The sequence below is a fragment of the Colobus angolensis genome, unplaced genomic scaffold (genome assembly GCF_000951035.1).
Source record: "Colobus angolensis palliatus isolate OR3802 unplaced genomic scaffold, Cang.pa_1.0 Scaffold101, whole genome shotgun sequence".
Lineage (NCBI taxonomy): Eukaryota > Metazoa > Chordata > Mammalia > Primates > Cercopithecidae > Colobus > Colobus angolensis.
Window position 1 is genome coordinate 5,506,237 of NW_012111031.1, and position 25,167 is coordinate 5,531,403.

General features: G+C 34.8%; 1 protein-coding gene across 2 annotated transcripts in view; it reads left to right on the forward strand.

Moving 5' to 3' along the window:
* Positions 1 to 19,123, forward strand: part of ESD (esterase D) — a 26,422-nt gene extending 7,299 nt beyond the window's left edge. The window contains exons 4-10 of one of the 2 annotated variants that reach the window (XM_011939777.1): positions 2,814 to 2,902; positions 5,897 to 5,995; positions 7,518 to 7,642; positions 8,684 to 8,803; positions 10,279 to 10,377; positions 12,593 to 12,760; positions 18,885 to 19,123. In XM_011939777.1, coding sequence (XP_011795167.1) covers positions 2,814 to 2,902; positions 5,897 to 5,995; positions 7,518 to 7,642; positions 8,684 to 8,803; positions 10,279 to 10,377; positions 12,593 to 12,760; positions 18,885 to 18,965 — 781 coding nt within the window. In that variant the 3' untranslated portion in view covers positions 18,966 to 19,123. The remainder of the gene's footprint in view (positions 1 to 2,813; positions 2,903 to 5,896; positions 5,996 to 7,517; positions 7,643 to 8,683; positions 8,804 to 10,278; positions 10,378 to 12,592; positions 12,761 to 18,884) is intronic. The other variant, XM_011939783.1, reaches the window with a different exon arrangement.
* Positions 19,124 to 25,167: the final 6,044 nt, after the last annotated feature.

Sequence of the window (25,167 nt, forward strand, 5' to 3'; positions counted from 1 at the left end):
ATGGTGATGCACACCTGTAATCCCAGCTACTCAGGAGGCTGAGGCAGGAGAATTGCTTGAATCTGGGAGGCAAAGGTTGCAGTGAGATGAGATGGCACCACTGCACTCCAGCCTGGGCGACAAGAGCGAACCTCTGTCTCAAAAAAAAATTAAATAAATAAATCTTCAAGTACAAAAAAGCCCAAACATTTAAATTTTGATAGTAGAAATGACAAAACCCAATAGAAGGGTTAGTTGAACATTCTAGAAAGTGAAATAAAAGCGATAAATCAGAAAGGACAAGAAAATTAGAGGACTAGTTCAAAAATCCAACATTAAAAATTGGGAATTTTGGAAAATAGAACAGAAATAGTGGTATAGATATAAATAATAAAGAAATAATTCAAGAATTCCCAGAACTGAAGTTGCCAGATTTAAAAAGTTGTCTAGTACAATGGATGAAAATAGATCTACAACAACAACGTTGTAAAGTTTTAGAGCATTGGGAACAAAGAAAATTCTCAAACATTGAGATAAAGAGAAAGTAGATTAAGAATCTTAAAAGGTTTAGGTCAGCTCAACGGTATTACTGGAAGCAAGAAGGCAGAGCAGCAGTGCTTTCAGGATTCTGAAGGCTAACTTCTGTGTCCAATCATGTTGTCAGTTAAGTGAAAGTAGAATGAAGACGTTTTCATCTATGAAAGGTCTCAAAGTGTATTTCCCGGGCAATTTGGAAGCAACTGAATAATATGCTTCACCAAAATCAGGGACTAAAACAAGATAGCTGAAGACAAAAGATCCAAGAAAACAGATCAGAAGAGAAAGAATTTCCAGATGAGTGGGGCCATATTAAGGCAGCAACTAGAAAGCAGCAGGTCAAAAGTTGGAGATATGGTAGCCAGCAATTACATGCAGCCATTTACATCAAATTAGCTAATTAATAAAACTTCAGTCCCACTAGCCACATTTCAGGTGCTCAGTAGTCACATGACTAGAAGCTGTTGTACTGGACAATACATAACTAGAACATTTTTATTAATATCACTGTAGAAAGTTCTGTTTGGCAGTACTGGTCTGAAGAGATTTTTTTTAATGTAGATGAAATTGATAGAACTGACTCTATTAGAGAGGAAATTTATGAAACCCATCAGGGTTGGGGGAGTTTGGTATTGAATTAGTAATACATATAGAGTGACCACACCAATCTCTGTGCATGAGATTGTATTCTTTTGGTAATTAAGCAGCATCTTAATGACATGATAGGTACAGAGGTTTCAGATTACTTGATAATCCTGGTTTTTTTTGTTTTTTTTTTTTTTGCTTTTACATAAGTGTTAATCATACCACCGTTGAACATACTTTAGACCTGATTTATTCCACAACTGCTTGAGAAAGGTCTTCTTTTAAAAATGTTATTGTAATAACACTTAACATGAAATATACCCTCTTAACAAATTTTTAAGTGTGCAAGAAAGGTCTTAAGGCACCAACTATCCTGTAACAAGATTATGCTCTCTCTTGATTTTGCGTATTGATAACATCCCTGCTTTGAAAGTAATCTATGAAAGTAAATGTTTCAACTTCCCTGACAAAAGTTGAAAACCTAAAAACAGCTGTCAGAATTTTTTTGTGCCATCAGTCATCAACAAGAAAAGTTGCTTAGAATAATGTGGAAAAAGAAAACCACCAATATGCAGAGAATGGAAGGGAGCATACAGAAAACTTCTCATGATGGAGCCTTTGTGGGAGTCTATTCCTAACAAGGAAAGACAACCAGTAACAAAAAGGAGAGAATTACTAGCTCAATGAAAACAAAAAAAACTGAAAGCAAAAGGAAAGGAATTCTAATATACTACATGGCTCATCTCTGAATAGCATTTATAACTTCTTAATATTGATTAACCAAAATTATATATGATAGGAAAGTGGAAGGAGAAATGTAGGGGCATGCAGAAAGCAAAGACAGGGAGGTGAAAGTTAACTAAAATCCTTCTCTAATGGGAGGTCAATAGATAATAACTAAAAACTGAAAACTCTAGAAGCAGTAATAAAGTCATGTTATTTAGATAGAGACATAAATACCAGAAAAATCAGCTAAAAGAGGTAAATTAATTATCTCTGGAATACAGCAAATGAGAAGGTTGGGGCAGGGAAAAACTAGTTTTTCATAACAAAGTTTGTGGAAGTATTTACTATTTACAGTTACAGTTTACTTTAAACTGTTTAGTACATATAACTTTGATTAAAAAGATAGGTGTTTACTCTGAAGTAGTAAGAGTTTACTTCCATTTATATGATGTTTTAAATAAAGCCACGAGGGATCATTGTTGCGTGAATTACTGTTTACTGGAAAAATGCCTGTGGTTTCCATCAAAATTGTCTTTTCTAGATTGTAATAAAATATTAGTGATGAAAGAGGGAATTAAGGATGTGTTGCATTTTAGTGCACATGAACAAATATGTAAGATCTCAAGAATTCATTTTTTTATAAAAGATGATTTGTTATTTCATACATTTCTTTAGAAACAAACTATTTTTTAATAAGTGCCACAATGAATTACATTTATTTTTTCACTTATTTTGCCCAAAATGACAGTGCCATCCAAAGTATGGGCTCAGGTTGGTTTAGATCAGTACGCTCAATTGACCACATTCTTTCTTTAAGGGACAAGTATATTCCTTAAATGTTGGTGGAACCACTTATTTTGAACATTAAATAACTTATTTTGGACCTTTACTATATATCTTACTTTTTATATCGTACAAAATTATTTTCTTTCTGTATTGATTAATGAGGGGCATTAATATTTTGTTGTTGTTTCTGTTAAAACTAGTGTTGAACTGAACTGCAAAATGAAATTTGCTGTCTACTTACCACCAAAGGCAGAAACTGAAAAGTGCCCTGCTCTGTATTGGCTCTCGGGTAAGTATTATGCATTTGAGTTTTATAGAGTCGTTTCTATTTTCCTTTTAACTGGCTTGTCTTACCCTTTTATTTTGACTTGGTAGGCTTTTTGAGCCATTTATGAAAGACTTTAAGGGCCTGTTGTAGTCTACTCTGTTACTTTATCCTCAGAGTAATTTCCAACCTACTGAATTACACTTACTTCACTTATTACACTTTTTCTAATAGACCAAGAAATTTAGCAGGTAATGTAAAGTTCTGTACTCAAATAGCAAGGGCTTAGACAACTTATTTACTTAATTTGTACCTACCCAAGCATTTCTGGAGTTTATAGAGACTTTACTAGTCCACTAGAACAATATTAGGTGAAATCAGGACACCAAGATACTCTAATTAGAAACCAGCTATTGTAAGAAGTCAAATGACTTCGTACAGTGTTCTCTAAAATATTGTAATTGGACTCCATAGAGCTTCTCTGACAACCTGGAAAGTCACAAAAGAACCCTAAGGCTTCTCTTAATCAGTGTTTCATATTAAATACTGTAGAATAGATTGTGAAGAGTAAGATTTTGACACCTGCAGTTTTGAAACCTCTATGCTAACTTTTCTTTCACAAGACCTTGGTACTTCATCTTTAGAAGCAAACATTATGAGGAGAGAATCCTAGCAACTAAATTGTGTCACAGAGTACTATTTTAGTTTTGTTTCCTTCAAATTGGTTCCTGTAACTTTGATTTAACAAATCCTCCCTCATGTATGTTTCATCAAGGACAAGTCCCAAATACCAGTCTTTGAAAATGATAATAAATATTTCATCTTAAAGGGTAAAGATTAAGTACATTTCTGACTTTAACTCAAGAAAACATTTCTGTGATTGAAGAGCACTGATTTTGCTAGAAGAGCATTAGGTATTGCCAAAAGCAAGAGCAACAAAATTAGTTATTTAATTGTCTTAGAAAACGTAATGTTGTATAGCTAAAAATGATCTTAGAAATCATATAATCCCTAGAAAGAAAATGAAGCCCAGAGAAGCTAAATATTGTCCATGGTCACACAGGAATATGGAGGTGAACAAGTTTTCTGGCTCACAGTCCAGAGCTGTATTTAGTTTTTTCTCCTGTTGTTTTTGCATTTTGTTTCTGGTGAGGGCTACTATAGTCATATCTCTTGGCTAAATAATAACCAGATCAGAAGCACTGAGACATTGTGTCATAGGTACTCTAATAATAGGGCTCTAAGTTCTAACTAAAATTGAATCTAGCAAGACATATCTGAGCTTTACAAGTATAAAATACAGAATTTTTGTTTACATCAAATGACAGGACACTTTCCTTAGTGAGATGCTGAAGATAGACCTTGGAAATTAAGGCTTGATTTTCTGGGTAAAGGTAAGATTGCCTGACCAGTGCACGTGAGAAATGGTGACAAAAGAATTTCAGAAAGTTTACTTCCCAGTAAGTCTAAGGAAAACAGTGACAGAAAGATTACACATTTATTATATTGCTAAAATAAAGAAATTAGCTGAAATCAAAACAGCCAAACTGAAATCTTAAAAGATAATTCATGTGTAGTGATTTGTGTCTTTCTCAAGTGAAGGTGACCATAGAAACAGCCCTTTACTAGCTGTGTACCCAATAGAATTGAAAACATGTCCACACAAAAACTTGCACATGAATGTTCATAGCACACTATTATAATAGCCAAAAAGTATAAACAAACCAAATCTCTCTCAACTGGTGAAATGATCAATAAAATCGATGGCTAGTTCATTCCTCACCATTCTCACATCATTGTAGTGTTAGATACCTATAGTAAAAGAATTAAGTCATCTCCTCTATCTTATGACTGAAAAGCATGGAGCTAGGAAAAATAACAGAAACTTCTAAAAACTGAGGCTAAAACTCAATTTAAGGATGGCATATGGTCACCATTACTCTCTTTTTAGTTCAGTGAAGAATACAAAGATGATCCAGCTAAATATTGTTGCTGAGAACTATCTGTATATAAAAAAATATATATTTGTATTATGAAGACCATTGTATTTGCTTATTTACTGTGAATATTTATGTTTTGGTGCAGGAATAGTGTGATGTTTAATTAGCATATTTGATAACACTTCACTGGGGTTGTTTTAATATTGGGCATATGCACCATATTGTCAATCTACAGTTTGAAAAGTTCTGAATTCCCAAACACTGCTGGTCCAAAGGATTTTAGTAATTGAAAGTTTAGCAAGTGGTTTATTTATTTTTTATTTATTTATTTATTTTGAGATGGAGTCTTGCTCTGTTGCCCAGGCTGGAGTGCAGTGGCGCGATCTCGGCTCACTGCAAGCTCCGCCTCCGGGTTGACTCCATTCTTCTGCCTCAGCTTCCCAAGTAGCTAGGACTACAGGCGCCTGCCACCACGCCCAGCTAATTTTTTTGTATTTTTAGTAGAGATGGGGTTTCACTCTGTTAGCCAGAATGGTCTCGATCTCCTGACCTCGTGATCTACCTACCTCAGCCTCCCAAAGTGCTGGGATTACAGGCATGAGCCACTGTGCCTGGCCAGTAAGTGATTTTAAAAGGACAGTTATGGGATCACTTAACCTAACACAGTTCTTAGGTTAATACTGTTACAAACTTTGTAAAAAAGTGAATTTTAGTGTCTTACTCAAAATTATTTCTAAAGCAAAAAAAATATTTTTAATGATATCAAGTGAGCTTGTTTTCCTGTATTATAAAAAGTTTAAAGCTTATAAACCATTCACAATATAGCATGAGATAATTTATTTTTAATAATTTCAACTTTTAGATTAAGGGGGTACACGTGCAGGTTTGATATATGAGCGTATTGCATGACATGGAGGTTTGGTGAATGATCCCATCACCCAAGTAGTGAACATAGTACTTAATTGGTAGTTTTTCAGCCCTTGTCTGTCTCCCTCTCCCCCGGTCTAATAGTCCCCAATGCTAATGGTACACATCTTTATGTCCATGTGTGCCCAATAACAATATTTTTTATCTTCAGGTTTAACTTGCACAGAACAAAATTTTATATCAAAATCTGGTTATCATCAAGCTGCTTCAGAACATGGTCTTGTTGTCATTGCTCCAGATACCAGCCCTCGTAAGTGTTTGTGCTCCAGATATCCTTTATAAAAATCTAGATCTTTAAGAGTGTTATAAGTGGTATGATATATACATTATACAATTCATTTTATATTTTTGCTGTTATCTCTATTAACCTTTCAAGTGGCATCATGACTCCAAAATACCATGCTATACATATCCCTCATTGAGTTTTACTCATGACATGGCTCTTATGAAAGAGGATAGTTTTGCTATTCCCATTGTACAGATTAAGATACTTCAAAGCAGAGATTGAGCAACTCAGTTCATATGTCATACTGGTACTACTGTCAAAATACTAATGTGTAATGCAGAGGAAATTATTTTTCTATTCCAGAGGTATGATGTCTTGTTGCATGATAATTACATCTTTTTTCATCTCTATTAACATCAACCATACGGTTAAACAAGTATTAGTTTTAGTATAAATGATTTGAATATTTACATTAGAGAAATGAAAGTATCAAATATGTGAGAACTCAATGCATCAGACAGTTAAAACTTGTTTTATGACTCTAGAAGTTTCAGGAAATAGAATTTAAATGGCAGTAAAACTAGGGAAGTTATATGGCTGGCCTGGCAAGTACTGTATTTCCTTTCACAGGCTATATTATACAAAAACAAGGCGTATCTGGTTAGAAATATAATAACAGATTTAATTCAAAATAGCATCAAAAATATAAAATACCAAGGAATAAACTTGAAAAATAGAAAGATACTTTCTATATTCAAGAATAAACTTGAAAAATAGAAAGGAAACTGTAAAATTTTGTTATCATAAATGAAGACTTTAATAAATGGGAAAATGCTGTGTTTCTAGATGGATAAAATGAATCTTAAGACAAGGTCATGTCTTCAAATTACGTGTTACTGTAATTCTATTCAAAATCCCAATGGTTGATTTTTAACCACATGCAAGTATATAAAATAAAATGTAACAAGTTAAAAAGAAACATAAGAAAATTCCAGTGGAGGTTGGATAGATAGGGAAATGTGATGGAATGAGTCCATTAACAAAGCATATTAGAAAACATTTTCAGTTCAAGATAGTGAGTTGAGCACAAGCATCTCCCTCCCCACTCCTTTGTAAAGAGAATTTAAAAAGTGCTGGTAGTGAGAGAGGGTTATCAGGGAAGGGATCACAACACATTTCTGAAAGATAAAAAGAAGATATCAGTCCTTTTGACAGGTAAAGCAGAGTAAGGAAGCATATGTTCAGAGTACATAAGAAAGAAACTTCATCAACAAAGAAAGTTAGTTTGCCTTACCTTGGCAGCTGAATACTCCAGCTTGGAAGGTCATTTTTTACCTCATTGGCCAGAACGAGTCACATGGCCCCATTCAAGAGCAAGAGGAGCAGGAAGTATAATCCTATCATGTACTCCAAAAGGCAGAGAGCTGACAACATTTGGTGAACAGTTCCCATGCAAATGGACTTGCAGATTGATCTGAAAGTGTGTTATTAAACATGGGCCATTACTACAGAGCAGATGAAACCACAAGATTGTTTCTTGTGATAGGTGGCTGCAATATTAAAGGAGAAGATGAGAGCTGGGACTTTGGCACTGGTGCTGGATTTTATGTTGATGCCACTGAAGATCCTTGGAAAACCAACTACAGAATGTACTCTTATGTCACGGAGGAGGTAATTTAATTTGTATTGTAATTATTAACTGATGATTGCCAAGAGTTTGATTTTGAACACAAAGTCCTTACAATCCTGAGGATTTTAAACTAGGGTATAAAAGTTATTAGTAAGAATTCCAAAGTTTACTAGTACTATAGTCCTATTTACTGCAATTTAAATTAACACTAAGTACAATTAAAGGATTTAATCATTATATATTTAGACCTGTTTATACTACCCAGAACAACCAGGAAAATGGTGTATGAAAAAAACCTTTAATTTGCCTGGCAGCTGGTTCATTTGTATGTATTTTATAGTGATAAGCCAAGACTTAGAAAACATAAGTGGTAAAGCATTACTTCTATTAATAATATTTGTATGCTATTTATGCATTTTCTAAATTCTATATGATCTTCATTGTTAATATGTATACCATAAAAACTTAGAAACAATAATGTAAGTTTTTAATTACCCGTAATTCTGTTACGCCCCGGAAACACTTATGTTTTGATATATTCCTGACTGTTTCTATGACTAGTTTTCACATAATTCTAAACTTTTTTTATTTTGTTCTTTTTTTAAGTTATATATAAAAATATTTTCCAGTGTTCTAATTTTAATAATTGCATAATATTCTGTCATATGCCATAATTTACTTTTTCCTCTTATAGGATATTTATAGTTTTGTATATATTTTTACCCTAATAAATATGACTGCATTGATTATCTTTGTGAATATCTCCCTAAGGATTTTTCCTTAGAATATATTCCAAAAAGTGAAATTACTAGGTCAAAACTTAAGAACATTTTAAAGGTTCTTTCTGCTTCACCTGCCTAAAGTGTTTTCTAAGAAATCTGTAGAATATATTTCCCAGAGATATATTAGTAACCATGGTCTCCCTGCGGATTTAGTTTTGTTTCATTTTCATTGTTGCTAGTTCAAACCATTGAAAGACTATGATTTGGCAATATTGATTATGTAATTATTTTATATAACTTTGAAAATGTCTGAACTTATTTTCTTTGATATCTTTTGTCACACTATTAAATTTTTTCTAGCTTCCCCAACTCATAAATGCCAATTTTCCAGTGGATCCCCAAAGGATGTCTGTTTTTGGCCACTCCATGGGAGGCCATGGAGCTCTGATCTGTGCTTTGAAAAATCCTGGAAAATACAAAGTAAGATTATCTAAACTTCTAGTGATAAATGTTTCTCTTGAATATTAGGAACCTTCAAAGAGTAAAATTACAATATTGTTAGTATTGGGACTAAACTTTTCTAGTGTTGAGAACTTTGGGGTGTTTGATGGGTGGGTATTTAATTTGACCATAGAGTATATGCTACAGAATCAGAAGCATAGGAATTCAGCAAGAGTGCCTTCTTTTTGGCCTACTAAAAGTATTATAAAATGTAGCTTCTCCTTTAATTGTTTTTATTCCAACTGTAGTTTGGAACACACTTTTTTCCCCTAAAGGTTATTATTACTGATTAATGTTACAGTGGCAGGATCTATCATTTATATTCTTACCAGGAATATCTTTGTAAAGTTGACTTTGATTTTCTGAGGTAAATGATATGATTTGTAGAAGCTTAAGAATTCTGTTCTTAATGCCGCTAATGAAAATTGAAATGCAGCTTGAAATGAGTAAAAAACATCACTCTCAGCCTTTCCCAGAGTCAAATTTGAATTAACTACCATATGTAGTGTGTCATACTGTGCAGAACAGCATGTTACAAGAGTTGAATAAGGAAGTGTTAAAGCAACTAGCATCTTAAAATTTCTTCTGCCTTTAAATTTGCAGGGCTATTCATGCCCTTAAGATTGGTTTAATTCATTTCCTCCTCTTAGGAAGAACTTCTTGATTATTTTAGGTGTGCTACTGAGAAATGAAAATATTTCTCATAGCAGTTTCTTGCTGTGGCATCAAATACTTTGTTTTTGGTACGCTTTATTATGAAGTTTTACTAATTCATGGCATGACAGTGGACTTTCTAAGTAAGCATTTTTATTTCCATTTTTTAAGGCAGTCTATTTATCATGTCTGAGGTAGAAAAGCAAACTTAGTTGATTTTTTTGTCCTTTAAAAAAAGCTAGTAGATACTACTAAACATTTACATTGATGAGTACTCTGAAGTTGCGAGATCCCATCTCTGCATCTCATCCAGTGAAAAAGAACATTGTATAGAACACAGAGGTGTATTAAAAATTCTGTCATATTGAAAGGCATTGCTCACTGCTTTGTTGATACTGTTTAAGAGAAATCATGTGTCAGATTTAGTAACATGTTCACTAAGGTAAGCATGAACTGTTTTATATTACTATAGATTAATTTTCAGTGCTAAAAAAGCAGAAACACTGAACATAGACTTCTGTTTGTATCTTAATTAAATTGCAATGTATTGTTTTGCATTACTTTAGCAACTATATTTATTAGCTCTCTTAATAGAATACACAAAAGATGTATTATGGAAAGGCCTGCAATCTAAGCCAGCAATAGATCGAAAGGAAGATTGTTCCCAGGGTTTTCGTGGCAAGCCAGAATTTTTAAGCAAGTTGCAAGTAAATTCTATATTTTTAAGTAAGTTGCAAATATCTATTCATATTTAATTTAGCAAAATATAACTTGTTTTTAAATTTCTTTTGTTTCTGAAGTCTGTGTCAGCATTTGCTCCAATTTGCAACCCTGTACTCTGTCCCTGGGGCAAAAAAGCCTTTAGTGGATATTTGGGAACAGATCAAAGTAAATGGAAGGTAGGTACTGAATGGCTATCTTAATACTCATTAAGTTTCAAGTTTGTTTAAAAGGCTGGACATATCACAGACATTATATTCCTACCCTGCTCAAGTTAGGGCTCTAGAGCTGAGACAACTTAGCAAAAGAGATATCTATATCTATGTATATATATATATATATGTCAACAAAAAACCCTACTTTCTAATTGTATTGAATCATGGCAGATATTCTGGGGCTACATTTTTTTTCTACTAATGGTTAATTTATATTTTTATTTCTCAATTAACATAACTTCTAAATTAACATAACCAAAAAAATACCACATATTACAGGTTGAGCATCCCTAATCTAAAAATTCAAAATGCTACAATGAGTATTTCCTTGGAGCATGAGCTTTAAGCATCATGTAGATACTCAAAACGTTTCAGATTTTGGAGCATTTCTGATTTTGGATTTTTGGATTAGGGATGTTCAACCTGTGTTACTAAATTTGGACCTGCCTCTTATTAACTTTATGCTCAGTTGTGTAATAGAAGCAAAGAAGCCTGGCTTTTTAAATTACTTTGTGTATTTTTTTTTTCAAAATTCAGCATTTCACATCTCAATTTTAAATTCCAGACATAAGAGTCTTTAAAAATAGATACTTTGTTATGTCATGTATGTGAATATTCCCACAGCAAGATTACTTTTTCAAGCGTGCAAACAGGTGCTTTCAACTGGAAATAAAAATGAGCCTTTTACCTGAGAACTATTTTACTCTTATGCAGAAATGGGCCGTTTACAAACTCCACCAAGAGTTTGAATACTTTGCAAATGAACTCATCATCATGTGCATTGTTAATAAGCAGGAAATACTCGAATGGATAAAAAAATACAACTTTTTTGTCTTAAAGTATTTAAAGTATAGTTCTGTGTTCAGGGTTCATTCCTACATGAACCCTTATTTTATTTAAGGATGATTACTGAAATTCTAACAAATTTTATTTAAGGATGATTACTGAAATTCTAACTAAGTAAAGCGTTCATCCTTTAGTAACTAGATTACAGTTTTGTTTAGGCTTGAATTTTTATTACATTTGAAGGATGCTGGAAATGATTTAGGATTAGGTTCTTTGAGAACTGACATTGTATGTACATCAGTGTTTTGAGTCTTCATCAGGTGCAAAGTCTATGCTAAGTTCTGAGCTGTTTCATCACGAAAATGGTGACCCTTTCACATCCACCAGGGGCTTATGGTCTAACAGAAGAACTGGGTAAAAGACCAACTAATTGGAGGGAGAAGGTGAGAGGTAGAGGTACAGGTAACCTAAAAAGGAATCTAGATAATGTACTTTTCTCCAAGTGACAGTACATTTTACTGTCTTAATTATGTTGTGTTTAAGGTATTATTTAATTTACGATTGAAATCAGGAAACCATGTAGAATTATGAAATCATAGAATTTAGAACTAGTCAGACCCCACTCTTTTAAGATGAAAGGAAATAGAGTCTTCAAAAGCAGGATACTTAGAGGACAAATCTTTTCATGGTCATTTGTCTTGGTCAATGTATAAAAGTTGTGGTTAATGAATATATATGAATAATTAAGAATATTTCAAGGTGGATGATAAAACATAAAATTGTAACTAGTGGCAACTCCTCAGATAATAAATTTGAGATGATATTGATATGATTCAGATTATTCATACCAGGTCTTTCTGATAGCTTATGTAGATAGCAGAGGTTTGGTGCTGTTCAACAGCAAAAAAGAAGGCTGAATGTATTTATGTCTGGAATTAGAGCCGTAAAGAAGAGACATTAAAAAAAAAGATTATCTGAAATACAGAATATTTGGAAAAAGATCATGGAGTTAGAAGAAGCTTCTAATTTCCAATTTGTGGAAGGAGTTATAAAGAAAAAAAATCATGTTCTTACTGGAGTCAAGAGGAGATTAAGAATATTAAGGGTTTAGAAGGAAAAAGGCCATTTTGTGAAGAATGCCTGAGAGATGGGATTCTTGCCACTAGTCTAGGACTGCTTGAAAGTAGGGAAGAGACTATTACTAGAAAATAGAATTCCAAAGACCTTGTAAATAAAAGCCTGGCAAGTCAGATTTTGAACCAACTTAAAAGCATATTTCTGATTTAATCGGCCTAAGAGCTTAAATAACTTTAAATTTCTACTTGGTACTAGTATAGTATTTCATGAAGAATATCTTTGAATTTATTTTTCAGTGTTTCTTCTCTTTTTACAGGCGTATGATGCTACCAATCTTGTGAAATCCTATCGAGGATCTCAGCTGGACATACTAATTGATCAAGGAAAAGATGACCAGTTTCTTTTAGACGGACAGTTACTCCCTGATGATTTCATAGCTGCCTGTACAGAAAAGAAAATCCCCGTTGTTTTTCGATTACAAGAGGCAAGTATTAGGAAACTTTAGCTTGATCTAGATAATGTAACTATGAAAAATTAGGATTCTGTGGTATTTTCTTAACTTTATGTAGAATATAAAATGCTACTTCTAGTAAGTTTTTAATTACATTCAGACACTTGAAGTGAAAGCCTACCTATAAAATTAATTATATCTAACACTAAATTTGATAGAAATAGGAAAGCTTTTGGCAGTGAAAAATATTGTTTTCCATCAAACCAGTAAATAACAAGATGTTTAATGCTTGAATGATGATTAATCTTCAACATTAGCGGATACATCTTTCTTTACACAGGTACCTTTGCTGCAGTAGTAGTAAAGGACAAACATCTACTCCTATTACTCCTTATTTTAGTCTACATTACTACATATTTTAGTCTCAGAAGTATTACTTATCACACATGTGCTTTATATTATTTGACTTGCATACTAATCTACACGTTGTGCTACTTGATATTTCTAGTTAAGAATAATTGCTGAATCCCAATGGGCTTGCAAGTTTTTTTTAACTAAAATATTTTTGACCGTCCACTACTCACCTAATTCTTTATTTGCTACTATAGTCCTAATTAAGGAAATTCTGCTTTTATTTTTAAGAAAAATTCATAAGCTTCAGAATGTAATTTAAAATATTTTAGAGTGAAAAATGAGCACTGAAAATTATACATGATCATGATTTTTAAATAAAATTTTATCCATGTTTAAGGATAATGTGTCAGGCACATTGATCTAAAATATAATTATGATGGTAAATGTTCAAATAAATCTAGATCACTGTGTAATGTGGTACATTACAGTTTGTAAAATGCTTTCACAGCATTAACTCATTGTTAATTCTTACACCACCAAATGAGATATCATTTCTTTCCTGTCCATCTGTTTTACAAATGAGGAGACAGGCTCAGAGAAGTAACCTGCTTATCTAAAGTCACATAGCTAGTAAGTGGTGGAACCAGGACTGGAACTAAGGCTATTTGACTGCAAATACTGTCCTCCTGTCATTTATCAAGCCATTTTCAGGCAGCATGATGTGCTCCTGAGGAGCAAAGGAATTAGAGCTAGCACAAGGAGAAATTGTGCATCTGAGCAGTCTTCCTGTTTACAGAGATACTTTGCACATGTGAACTATATATATATATACATATATAGTGTTGTGAGAAAATGTCAAAAACTAATACATTATATATACCTTGTTGTCTCTTAGTATCCATCCTTGAGTAATAGAATTTTGTTTCAGATTTACTTGAACATTTACCATCACAATTAAATTTTAGGTCAACAACCAGCCTTGAGAAATCCAAATACGAATTTGACTATAAATATAGTAATACATTTAACTGCAGTAACTATAGCTATAAGTGCATACCAAACCATGTTTTTTCCAAATGACCTTAATTTCTTGGCACTACCCATGTTGGATACCTAATTTGCTTCCCCAAAGACTGTACCCAAAATTTCTGTTGTTTCTACAATGTTCCTGCCTGCCAACAAAGTCTGAAAATCTCTCAAGTTTGTTATAAAAACAGCAGAGTTAGAACATGATGACATTCTTGGAGGGAAAAGTAAGTCAACTTATTTGTTTCTAAAATGCCTGTATCCCAAGCAACTAGAACACATAGTTGGCTATAGTTAATGAGGAGTCAAGACGAACCATTCAGTTCTTCTAAAAAGTAAGAAAGTATTCAAAGCACCAGAGTCACAATCTTGAATTCAGGTGCAATTTGCTATTCACTTTACTTCCAGCACGATCAGGTTAAGAGTGAACTACACAGCTTGAAGCAGATTTCCTTTAGATTCGTTGTAACTGAATCAACAACTAAATGAACATGCCTAAGTAGTGGCTCCAGAGAGTCTACTTTCAGATTTTCTCACCAGCTTTGACCCAAAATTACCTCGGGTCTGAGAGTTTTATCACCTGCTTTATCATTTGATTACAAGTATAGTATAACTGTATTTTCTTGTGGAATAGAAGCTGTGAAAAATAAGCTGAAAATAATAGGGGATATATATAAATAAATGATCTGAGAAGAAAGAAAGTAATTACAATCATGCACATGATTTACCCAGTTTCATTCCTTTACCTCTTTTTAATGGTGTTAAATGCTCACAAATTATATTTCTACTCTGTCGAATGTCAAAAAAAAAATTTTAGAGGGAGGGGTTAGTGCATTGGGGATACTTATTTGGTTATTATTATTGGGGATACTTATTTGGGGATAACTTATTTGGTTGTTGGAATTATTTCTCTAATTCCATTCCTTCGCTCCTCAGGAGCACATCATGCTGCCTGAAAATGGCTTGATAAATGACAGGAGGACAGTATTTGCAGTCAAATAGCCTTAGTTCCAGTCCTGGTTCCACACTTGCTAGCTATGTGACCATAGATACTTATTTGGCTATTTATATAATTTTTTCTTTTTTGATTTTGGCTTCAGGCGATCTAAATTAAAAAAAAATTAGGTAGCAGAATTCTGATATCTAGTGTACAGAGATCAAATCTTAGTCTGAAAAAGAAGGGCCTAGTATGTCTTATCTTTAGTTACTGGAGTTACACAGTGAGATCAAAAAACAGTGACCTAATACTGTGAAGAAGTTTCCAGAAACAGTATTCTCTTTTTGTGGAATAGAAGGAGAGGCTATACTACCTCCTTAAGGCTCAGGACCTTTTTGAAGATTGAGAGGCTGTTTTAGCCTCTGCATCTGCCTGTTGGAGAAGAGTAAGAACATGGCAGAGAATCCCAGAAATGTAGAGATCTCTCATTCATCTCTGTATCCAATGCTTATTTAGCATAGTTATCTAGCACAGAGACTCTCAATACTTGTTAAATGAATACAGTGCAAAGTCTTCCTCCTTATACACTGAAGAGATTTAATAACCTGGGGATTCTTATCCAAGCTTTTCAAATTGGGTCTGGAAAATATATAAGAAAACACTGCTTGTTAGGATAAACATCCATCATAGCTGCTGGGGCACTGCTTCCTTTTTGAGAGCTGAGTGAAGAATGAAAGAATGAAATATGTTCATTTATTTTTATACTCCAGGAGTCAGAGTTTTGCTACCAAGGATTTTCCATTTAAAGTGTGAGGTAGAGGAGAAAAGGCCCCTTCAAATGTCACTAAACATAGGCATTTGCACAAGCTGCTTAACATATCATACCAACTCATTCGTCAAAGAATTTAATTAAAGAAGCCATCCCCATTTAATAAGACTGATAAACAGAATCCCTAGTCAGGGATGATACAATTAGCTCAAATTGTATAACTTCAGCAGGATACCAATAGTTCAAATGTGTTCTATTGCCTTTTTGTTGATATTTTTTAAACTTCTTGAGCCCTCAATGGCAGGCATCTTCATCTTTCTCATATAGGTGAATCTTTATCATTATGGAGCTTATGGTCATTTGTTTTGGATTTTAGATGTCTTGTCTTGCAATATATTCCTGGGTTTACCTTGGGACTTCTCTAATAATAATGATGGCTATTCATATGTGTCCGATGGGTCTTAACACACAAGAAACTAAGGATAAAAATATGGCATACTCAGTCACATTGGAACTTGGTCACACATGTCTTTTGAGGTATCTGTTTCCCTGCATCTGTACCCATTTTCTATCAGATCTGTCTTTTGATCTGTGAAAAATGGCAGATAATATTTCGTACATTTTACAGGTTTTGTGACCTAAAACTCCAGGCCTGTTTAACTTCTTAACAATTCAAGAATTATATGGATGGAAAATGCTTTTCTTTACATTTCCTTTTTATATAGGAAACTGTAATTTAGCTCTAAATTTAACTAGCCAGCTGGGACTAGTCTAATCATTGAGAGACATGACACCAAGTAATTACGAGGCTCAGCTTTAATCTTGACAACATTCCTGTCACATTCACTTCCATGATAGAAAACAGATTGCTTTAGAAGACCTAAGTTACCTTGATCTTAAACTAGAACTTTTTATTAACTGTTGCTCCCAAGATAAACATTTAATACCTCTCTGGAAGGGAGAGATTGAGAACATTTACTGATTCATCAAAACCTTGGGGATTTGCCTTGTTCTCTGAAGCATCAGTGATATTTTTATTAGCTCTATTTTTATTTCTTAGGTGCTTAGAAAAATTCTCATCTTTTCCCATCAGTAACCATTCACTAGTTCAAAACTGGAAAAAATAATCTTTGTTAGACTTTCATTTCTTTCAGTATATTCAACCTTGTATTTTAATTGTAGATAGAGATAAATTATCTGGTGTTTGATACCCTTAGAAAGTTCTTCCCACCTGGAGTGTAAATTAGTTTAACCATTGTAGAAGATGGTGTGGTGATTCCTCAGACCTGGAAGCAGAAATGCCATTTGACCCAGCAATCCTATTACTAGGTATCTACCCAAAGGAATATAAATCATTCTGTTGTAAAGATACATGCACACGTATGTTCACTGCAGTGCTATTCAATACTATTCAATAGCAAAGACATGGAATCAACCCAAACACCCATCAACGATTGGACTGGATAAAGAAAATGTGGTACATATACACCATGGAATACTATGCAGCCATAAAAAGGAATGAGATCATGTCCTTTGCAGGGACATGGATGGAGTTGGAAGCCATTATCCTCAACAAGCTAATGCAGGAATAGAAAACCAAATACCAGGCCGGGCATGGTGGCTCACGCCTATAATCCCAGCACTTTGGGAGGCTGAGGTAGGCAGATCACGAGGTCAGAAGATCGAGACCATCCTGGCTAAGACGGTGAAACCCCGTCTCTACTAAAAATACAAACAAAAATTAGCTGGGCATGGTGGCATATGCCTGTAGTCCCAGCTACTCAGGAGGCTGAGGCAGCAGAATCACTTAAACCCGGGGTGTGGAGGTTGCGGTGAGCCAAGATGATGCACTCCAGCATGGGTGACAGAGCAAAACTCCATGTCAAAAAAAAAAAAAAACACTAGATGCCCTCACTTATAAGCAGGAGCTGAATGATGACAACACATGGATATATGGAGGGCAACAACACACACTGGGGCCTGCCAAAGGGCAGTGGGAGTTGGGGAGAGCATCAGGAAGAATAGCTAATGGATGCTCAGCTTAATACCTAGGTGATGGCTTGATCTGAGCAGCAAACCACCATGGTACACATTTACTTATGTAACTGCATATCCAGCACATGTACCCCTGCACTTAGAAGTTGAACAACAGCAACAACAACAACAAAAAAAAGAAAATTCTTACCACCTTAATACTTTATTTTCTTTTTTGGAAGACTATTTTTTATCTTATACTCAGAAGAGGTGTCAGAGTCACCAGAAAGGGATTATTTCTCCATTTACCTACACCAATGGTTTTAAATGACTGGATAGATAGAAATCTCTTTCAACTTAACTGCCTAGTACATTACATTTTTCTCAGTTTCATGTAGTTTTCCAAAGGTTTACTGACTTTTTACCTAATTTGATATATTGCTAAAGGATGTCAGCGCTTAATGAATTATTCCTTTCTCCTCAAAGAAAGATATGACATGCATTTACTGTGTAGGAGGAATCCTTAACATGATTTATGATGGCTGATGTTTGACTTCCCAACAATGATAGAACATTCGGGCATTTTTGTGTTCTTTTTCTATATTGTTTGTGTGCTTATTTTGTATTTTGATAGTCACTGACTTATTGATATGCTACATTTGTGAATTGAAATGTCTTGCCCATGTTTCTAAGGTCTCTAAATCCTGATTCTTTTCATCTTGGTTGATATGATAGTGTCTACTCTACATATTTGATGTACTCTACAGTGTTGATATGACATGTCTACTCTGCATATTTAATTAATGTGTTACTTCCTCTCTTTACATATTAATGGCAGCGTTTAGAAGTTAGGCTATGTTTACAAGCTAGGCAGAGTGTTTAGTTTTCCTTCATATTTTTGCTGCTCTTTTAATGTACAGTGAAAATGTTAAAGTAAAAATATGATAACCTTGATTTAATTTTAAACCTTCCTCATACTTCCTTAATGTTATGACTATTTGTAAGGAAATTAAATGATCTTAGAGATATATTTAATATTCCTAATATTGATGTTTCTGAATGGTAGATAAATGTCTTATCATCTGTTTGTCTTCTAGGGTTATGATCATAGCTACTACTTCATTGCAACCTTTATTACTGACCACATCAGACATCATGCTAAATACCTGAATGCATGAAAAACTCCAAATAAGAGAATCTCTTCAGGATTATAAAAGTAAAATGCAACTGTATTGCTGAGCAAAAAAAAAAAAAAGTTCAAAATCACTGGATTTTGTAACGCTAAAAGGGCTTTATTCTATAGTTGAATCACCTCTGAATAAAGATATAAAACCTACTTCTGATGTTAAAAGTTATTTTACAAGTGTTCACATAGGAAATCTTTAATGCTCTATAGCTTCATCAGTGTCGTTTGGAAATTCTTGTATTAATCCCAGGTCATAGAATATGAATGTAATCCTATTTGAAGTATAGAGTAGTAACTCCAGAACAGAAGTCTTAAAAGTAATTTAGTCCGGCCGGGCGCAGTGGCTCACGCCTGTAATCCCAGCACTTTGGGAGGCCGAGGCAGGCGGATCGTGAGGTCAGGAGATCGAGACCATCCTGGCGAACACGGTGAAACCCTGTCTCTACTAAAAATACAAAAAAAAAAATTAGCCAGGCATGGTGGCGGGCGCCTGTAGTCCCGGCTACTCGGGAGGCTGAGGCAGGAGAATGGTGTAAACTCGGGAGGCGGAGCTTGCAGTAAGCCGAGATGGCGCCACCGCACACCAGCCTGGGTGACAGAGCGAGACTCTGTCTCAAAAAAAAAAAAAAAAAAGAGGTAATTTAGCCCAGATTCCTCACCTTTCCAGACTTTAAGCCTCTGAAGACGGACTGTCTTTGTCATGTTCATTGTACCTCTAGTGTCTAGCAAGTGCTTGATTTCTAGTGGGTATTTAATAACTGTTAGCTACAGAATAAGGAGGTAGGCTCAGAAAGGTTAAATGAATTCCCAATCATTACACAGCTATTTGTAGGATATTAGAAGACAGATTATCTTTTCTTACTTATTGAGCCTAATATATTTGTGAACATTGGTTTTTGGGTGTATTGAGGCTCTCAAGAATCAAATAAGATTCGATCTGAAAATGGCTAAACAAGGAAACATTAATTTCATGTTACTGTAAACATGAATATTTTCCCATAGTCGCAAGCAGAGATTTAACTTGGTGAGCTCACCAAGAAAAGTAATGTCTCTGTAAATACCAAATTATTTTTCTTTAAGAACTTAATAGACAAAGTTTTTGAAGTGTGATAAAAGCCAGTAAAACATGATAGAAGCCAGTAAAGCCTGGCTGCTTTAAAAATATGTATTTTTTCTGTTAAAAAATAAATTTTAAACATTCAATAGGAATGCATATTATGGTAATTGAAGAAAATGACATTAGGTTCTTAAAGTTATAAAATTAGTATTATTTAAATATCAGTAGTCAAGGTCGAGCCCTAGAGTGAGCTATACACAAAATTATTGTCATCTCAACAGTCCTGTGTCTTCTAATAAGGAAGACCATTCATAAATGTTTTACATGCTGGTAATTTATTTGTGAAGAAAAACAATTGTATTGTCCCTAAGATCATTTGAAATTGAGGTTTACACCAGAGAAACAAAACTAGTAGGAGATATATACATTATGATTTAAAAAAAAAAAAAAAATGAGGAATCGGCATACCTGATTATGAGGGCTGGCTAAGCAAGTCCAAAATCCATAGAGCAGCAGTCAGGAAGGGACAGGCACAAGCAGGATGGACTGCACATGGGCTCAAGCTGTTGTCCACAGGAGGAATTTCTTCTCTCCTGGTGAGTCCTCAGTCTTGCTTTTAAGGCCTTCTGATTAAGTGAGGTCCGTTGGATTGTCTCTTCCTCTTTAAAGTCAGTTGATTAGGGACTTCGATTGTATCTGCAAAATTCCTTCATAGCAACACCTAGATTAGTGTTTGAATAACGGGACCGTAACTTAGCTAAGTTAATTTATCACTGTAAGAAAATAGTTGCTTTGCTTTTTTGCATGGTAAATGCAAAACATTTAAATATTCATTAAGTAATTGCTGACGAATAGCTAATGTTGGTAAAGAGAAAGACCTTTAGTTAAAACACAGACATGACTGTGTGAGGATAATAAACCAATACATTTGAGCTTGCTTTTTTGTGCTGCAAATGCTGGCCTGGGGAGGGATGAGTCCTTACCAATGCCTAAATGTAACATAAGTTTCCCCAACTAGAAAGAGTTCAATCTCAATATCTCTTATATTGTAAGGTTCCATCTCAGTGACCTAATTAATAACAAATAACCTAAACATTAACTCCCAATGCTTGTTTAGGGTGTTTCTAGAAGTCACCTGACAATCAGGTCTAAAAGGAGGTAAAGGAATCTGACATTTCCTGGGTTTTGTTCAATGTAAAACCCTTGTGAAGATTATGTTCTTGAAGAAACAATACTGTAAAACTACCACCATCAAGAGTAAAAGGACAAGCCACAGAGTAGATGCAGATGCTTGCAATACATATATCTGACAAATAACTTGTATCTAGAATGCATGAAGAACTCTCACAAATTCTTAAAAACATAAAATTTGGCAAAAACAGATTTGTGCTTAACAAAATAGGACAAATATAGCTAATGAATGAATGAAAATGTGCTTAATAAGACCGGGGAAATATGAAGAAAAACTACAATGAAATGAAACTACACACCTACCTGAATGGCTAAAGTTCAGACAATGGAAAATCCCACATGTTGATAAGGATACATGGCGACCTGAATTATACCGCCAATAAGGTGCACACTGGCAGGGTCCGCTAAAGTCTAGTTCAACCTTAGCAAACTGCTAAGGTCTGGTGAGGCTTCAGATCCTACTTAGCACGTCTCCTGTAACCTTTAAGTGCATGTTTCTGTACTTAACAGGAACATTATGATTATATGAGAATATTTAGAGCAACACTATTCATGATAGCCAAAATCTAGAAATAACCTGAATGTCCATCTATAACAGAATCAGTACAATTGGAGCATATTCATACAATGGAATATTCTACATGAATAAAATGAACACTAAAACTGGATGCAGCAACATGGATGGGGTCTCAGCCATAATCTGAAGTGAAAGAATCCTGACACCAAAGTATGTGCTATATAAATAACTTGGTGCCATTTTGTATCAGATTCTAGGCCAGGCAAAATTGAAGTCAGGAGGTGTTACACACAGCAAGGCAATGGAGGGGGCTGGTGGGGGGCATTCTGAGGGAGAGGCAATTGGAGCATGGCAGGAGAGAGTACTAGTGATGCTATCTTTCTTCATCCAGTTGCTTGCTACGTGAGCATGTTCACTAAAAATTCATCAGGCCATGCACGTAAGATTTATAAACTTTTTAATATGTGTTATAGTTCAATAAAGCTTACATTAAAAGTATATTAAGTAGTTACGCTGTGAAGATCATAAATATACTACTGCATGAAGAATGTAAAAACCCTGATGTTATTACAAACAATACTTATCTTGGGGAATACAATTTCCAGTGGCTGCATCATTTATCAATCCAAGTAATATTGTATCTCAAACCACTTAGAAGTGAAGGTGATGTGAAAAGTTGCTGCAAAAAGTGGCTGTAGGCTGGGCACGGTGGCTCACATCTGTTATCCCAGCACTTTGGCAGGCCGAGGTGGGTGGATCACTTGAGGTCAGGAGTTTGAGACCCGCGTAGCCAACATGGCAAAATCCCGTCTCTACTAAAAATACAAAAATTAGCCAGGTGTGGTGGCAGGAGCCTGTAATCCCAGCTACTCGGGAGACTGAGGCAGGAGAATCGTTTGAACCTGGGAGGCAGAGGTTGCAGTGAGCTGGGATCGCACCACTGCACTCCAGCCTGGGCAACGAAGTGAGACTCTATCCCCTTCCCCCCACCAAAAAAATGGCTGTAGTGATGTTACTGATATTAACGATGCAAATGAGTTAAGATAAACCCATGTCATAAAATCTTACAACAGAATATTTAATACTTCCAAGCTGACATCTCTCAAATATTTTTAAAGTATACATATAAAAACTGTGACAAGTAGGCATGAATTATATATTTTAAAATGTATAAATGTATTCGAATTAGCCAAACTTTTGGATGTTATCATTAGAAAAATGCAGATCCAGACCAGGTGCTGTGACTCACACCTGTAATCCCAGCACTTTGGGAGGCCGAGGTAGGCAGATCACAAGGTCAGGAGTTTGAGACCAGCCTGGCCAACATGGTGAAACCCCATCTCTACTAAAAATACAAAAATTAGCCTGGCATGGTGGCAGGCGCCTGTAATCCCAACTACTCGGGAGGCTGAGGCAGAAGAATCGCTTGAACCCAGGAGGCAGAGGTTGCAGTGAGCTGAGATCGTGCCACTGCACTCCAACCTGGGCGGCACAGCGAGACTCCATCTCAAAAAAAAAGAAAAGAAAAAAGAAGAAGAAAAATACAGATCCTCTCATGTTCAAGGTTGTCTTGTATTTAGGTACACTGGGTATATATAGTATGTAACAGATTACATTGTTTTATCAACCTTCTGAAATGAAACCACTTTAAAATTAAAACAGCCAGATTTTTTTTTAAGCTTTCATTTTTGAAGCCTAGTCTCCAATAATCTGAAGAATTGGGGGTTCAGATGAAGAAATGAAATGTCACTGTTGGTGTTCCAGTGATGGAGATGGCAACAGCAGTAGCTAAGACATTGGCAGAGGTTACCAGGGGGAGGGGAGGGGGCAAGTAAAGATGCAGCAATGGCCACAGCAGCACAGGGGACCGTGACATAAGAAGCATCCACTACAGTCGAGATGGAGGACGAAGTGTTAGAACCAGTAAGAGTTTCATAAAGTGGCTAGAAACAATATAAATATCTCAAAATTAGTAATTTTTCTATACGTCTATGTTTAACAAAAATTATTTTAAAATGATCCTATTCACAGCAGCAACAAAAAACTACCTAGAAAGAACTCAAACAAGAATTGTATAAGACCTCTAGTAAATAAAGCAAGTCTTAAACAAATGGAAAGCAGTATCATATTCATGGAAGAAAACTCTCAATATTGTAAGGCTACAAACGTACCCCAGATTAATCTACAAATGCGATATAATCTTAATCAAAATCTCAAAGTTGTTCATGGAACTTGACAACCTAATTATAAAATTTATATGGAAGAATATGCCAAGACAGCTTGAGAGAGAACAAATTGCTCTGCCAGTTGTCAAGACAGATTATAAGGCTGTGATAATTAAAACTGGTTTGGACTCAGAAGAGTTCAATCCATCAGAAAAGTCCTGCCACAGACCCACACAGAAATTTAGTGTATGTTAATGGCAATGTCTCAAATCAGCGAGGAAAATATGGGCCTTTCTGTAAATGGTGCTTCCAAATTGTTTCTCAGGAGCTTTGTGGAGAAAGATATGCAAAAGGAGGTCTGTGTAAAGGCGTGCATTGCAGGCTTGTTTGTAATAAATATGAAAACAACCCCAAACATTTAAGAATAAAAGTAAGTTGGTGAAAAATGCACATAATTTGACACTGTTCACATTTTCACAAGCCATCAAAACAATATGTATTTTGCTATAGGTACAAATATATTTCATGGGAAAAGGTCTGAATGGAAATAATGAGTTACTTCTGGGAAAGAGGAGGAGGGCACCAGAGTTGAGAATAACAGCCAGAAAAGCTTTATTTTTGGTGGATGATATCACTTTTACAGAAAAAGTTATTCATGTATATTTTCAGTTGTAAAATATTAATTTTAAACACTAATGTTTATTTAATAAGTGTTGAAAATCGGAAAGAACAGTGCTTACACTCATCTGTGCCAAGGTCCAGGAACACATCTTCATGCTTCTTACTTTGTATTTCTGAGAACTTAAGTTCTGGTTCAAAAACACATTGGAATTTAAAAAAAAAAAAAAATAGAATTAACATAGCTTACTGTGTGAATAATGAGACTTTCAGGAGAAGAAACCCTTGTAAGGTCCTGCCTCCCAAAGGTACTTCAGGCAGGTCATTGCATCTTTCAAAGGCCAATTCCTCATTGGAAAGCAGAGTAAATAAACAAAAACTCCTACACTAACTCCCAGGGCTGTGTAGCAAGACAAGATACCCATATGAAATCTCTGTCATCTTATCCAGATGTTAGTGACTAGATGCATTCGGGCCACGGAACTTCAAAGTGACCCATGCTGTCCTTCAGGAGTGTGCAAGACCATCCAATGGACCGGATTAGAGCTTCTGTCTATATTTACTTTTATTTCATCCTCTCATGTTAACATTTCTATTTTTGTGCATGTCTTATAATATACATAGCATATTGGGATGCTAATGTATA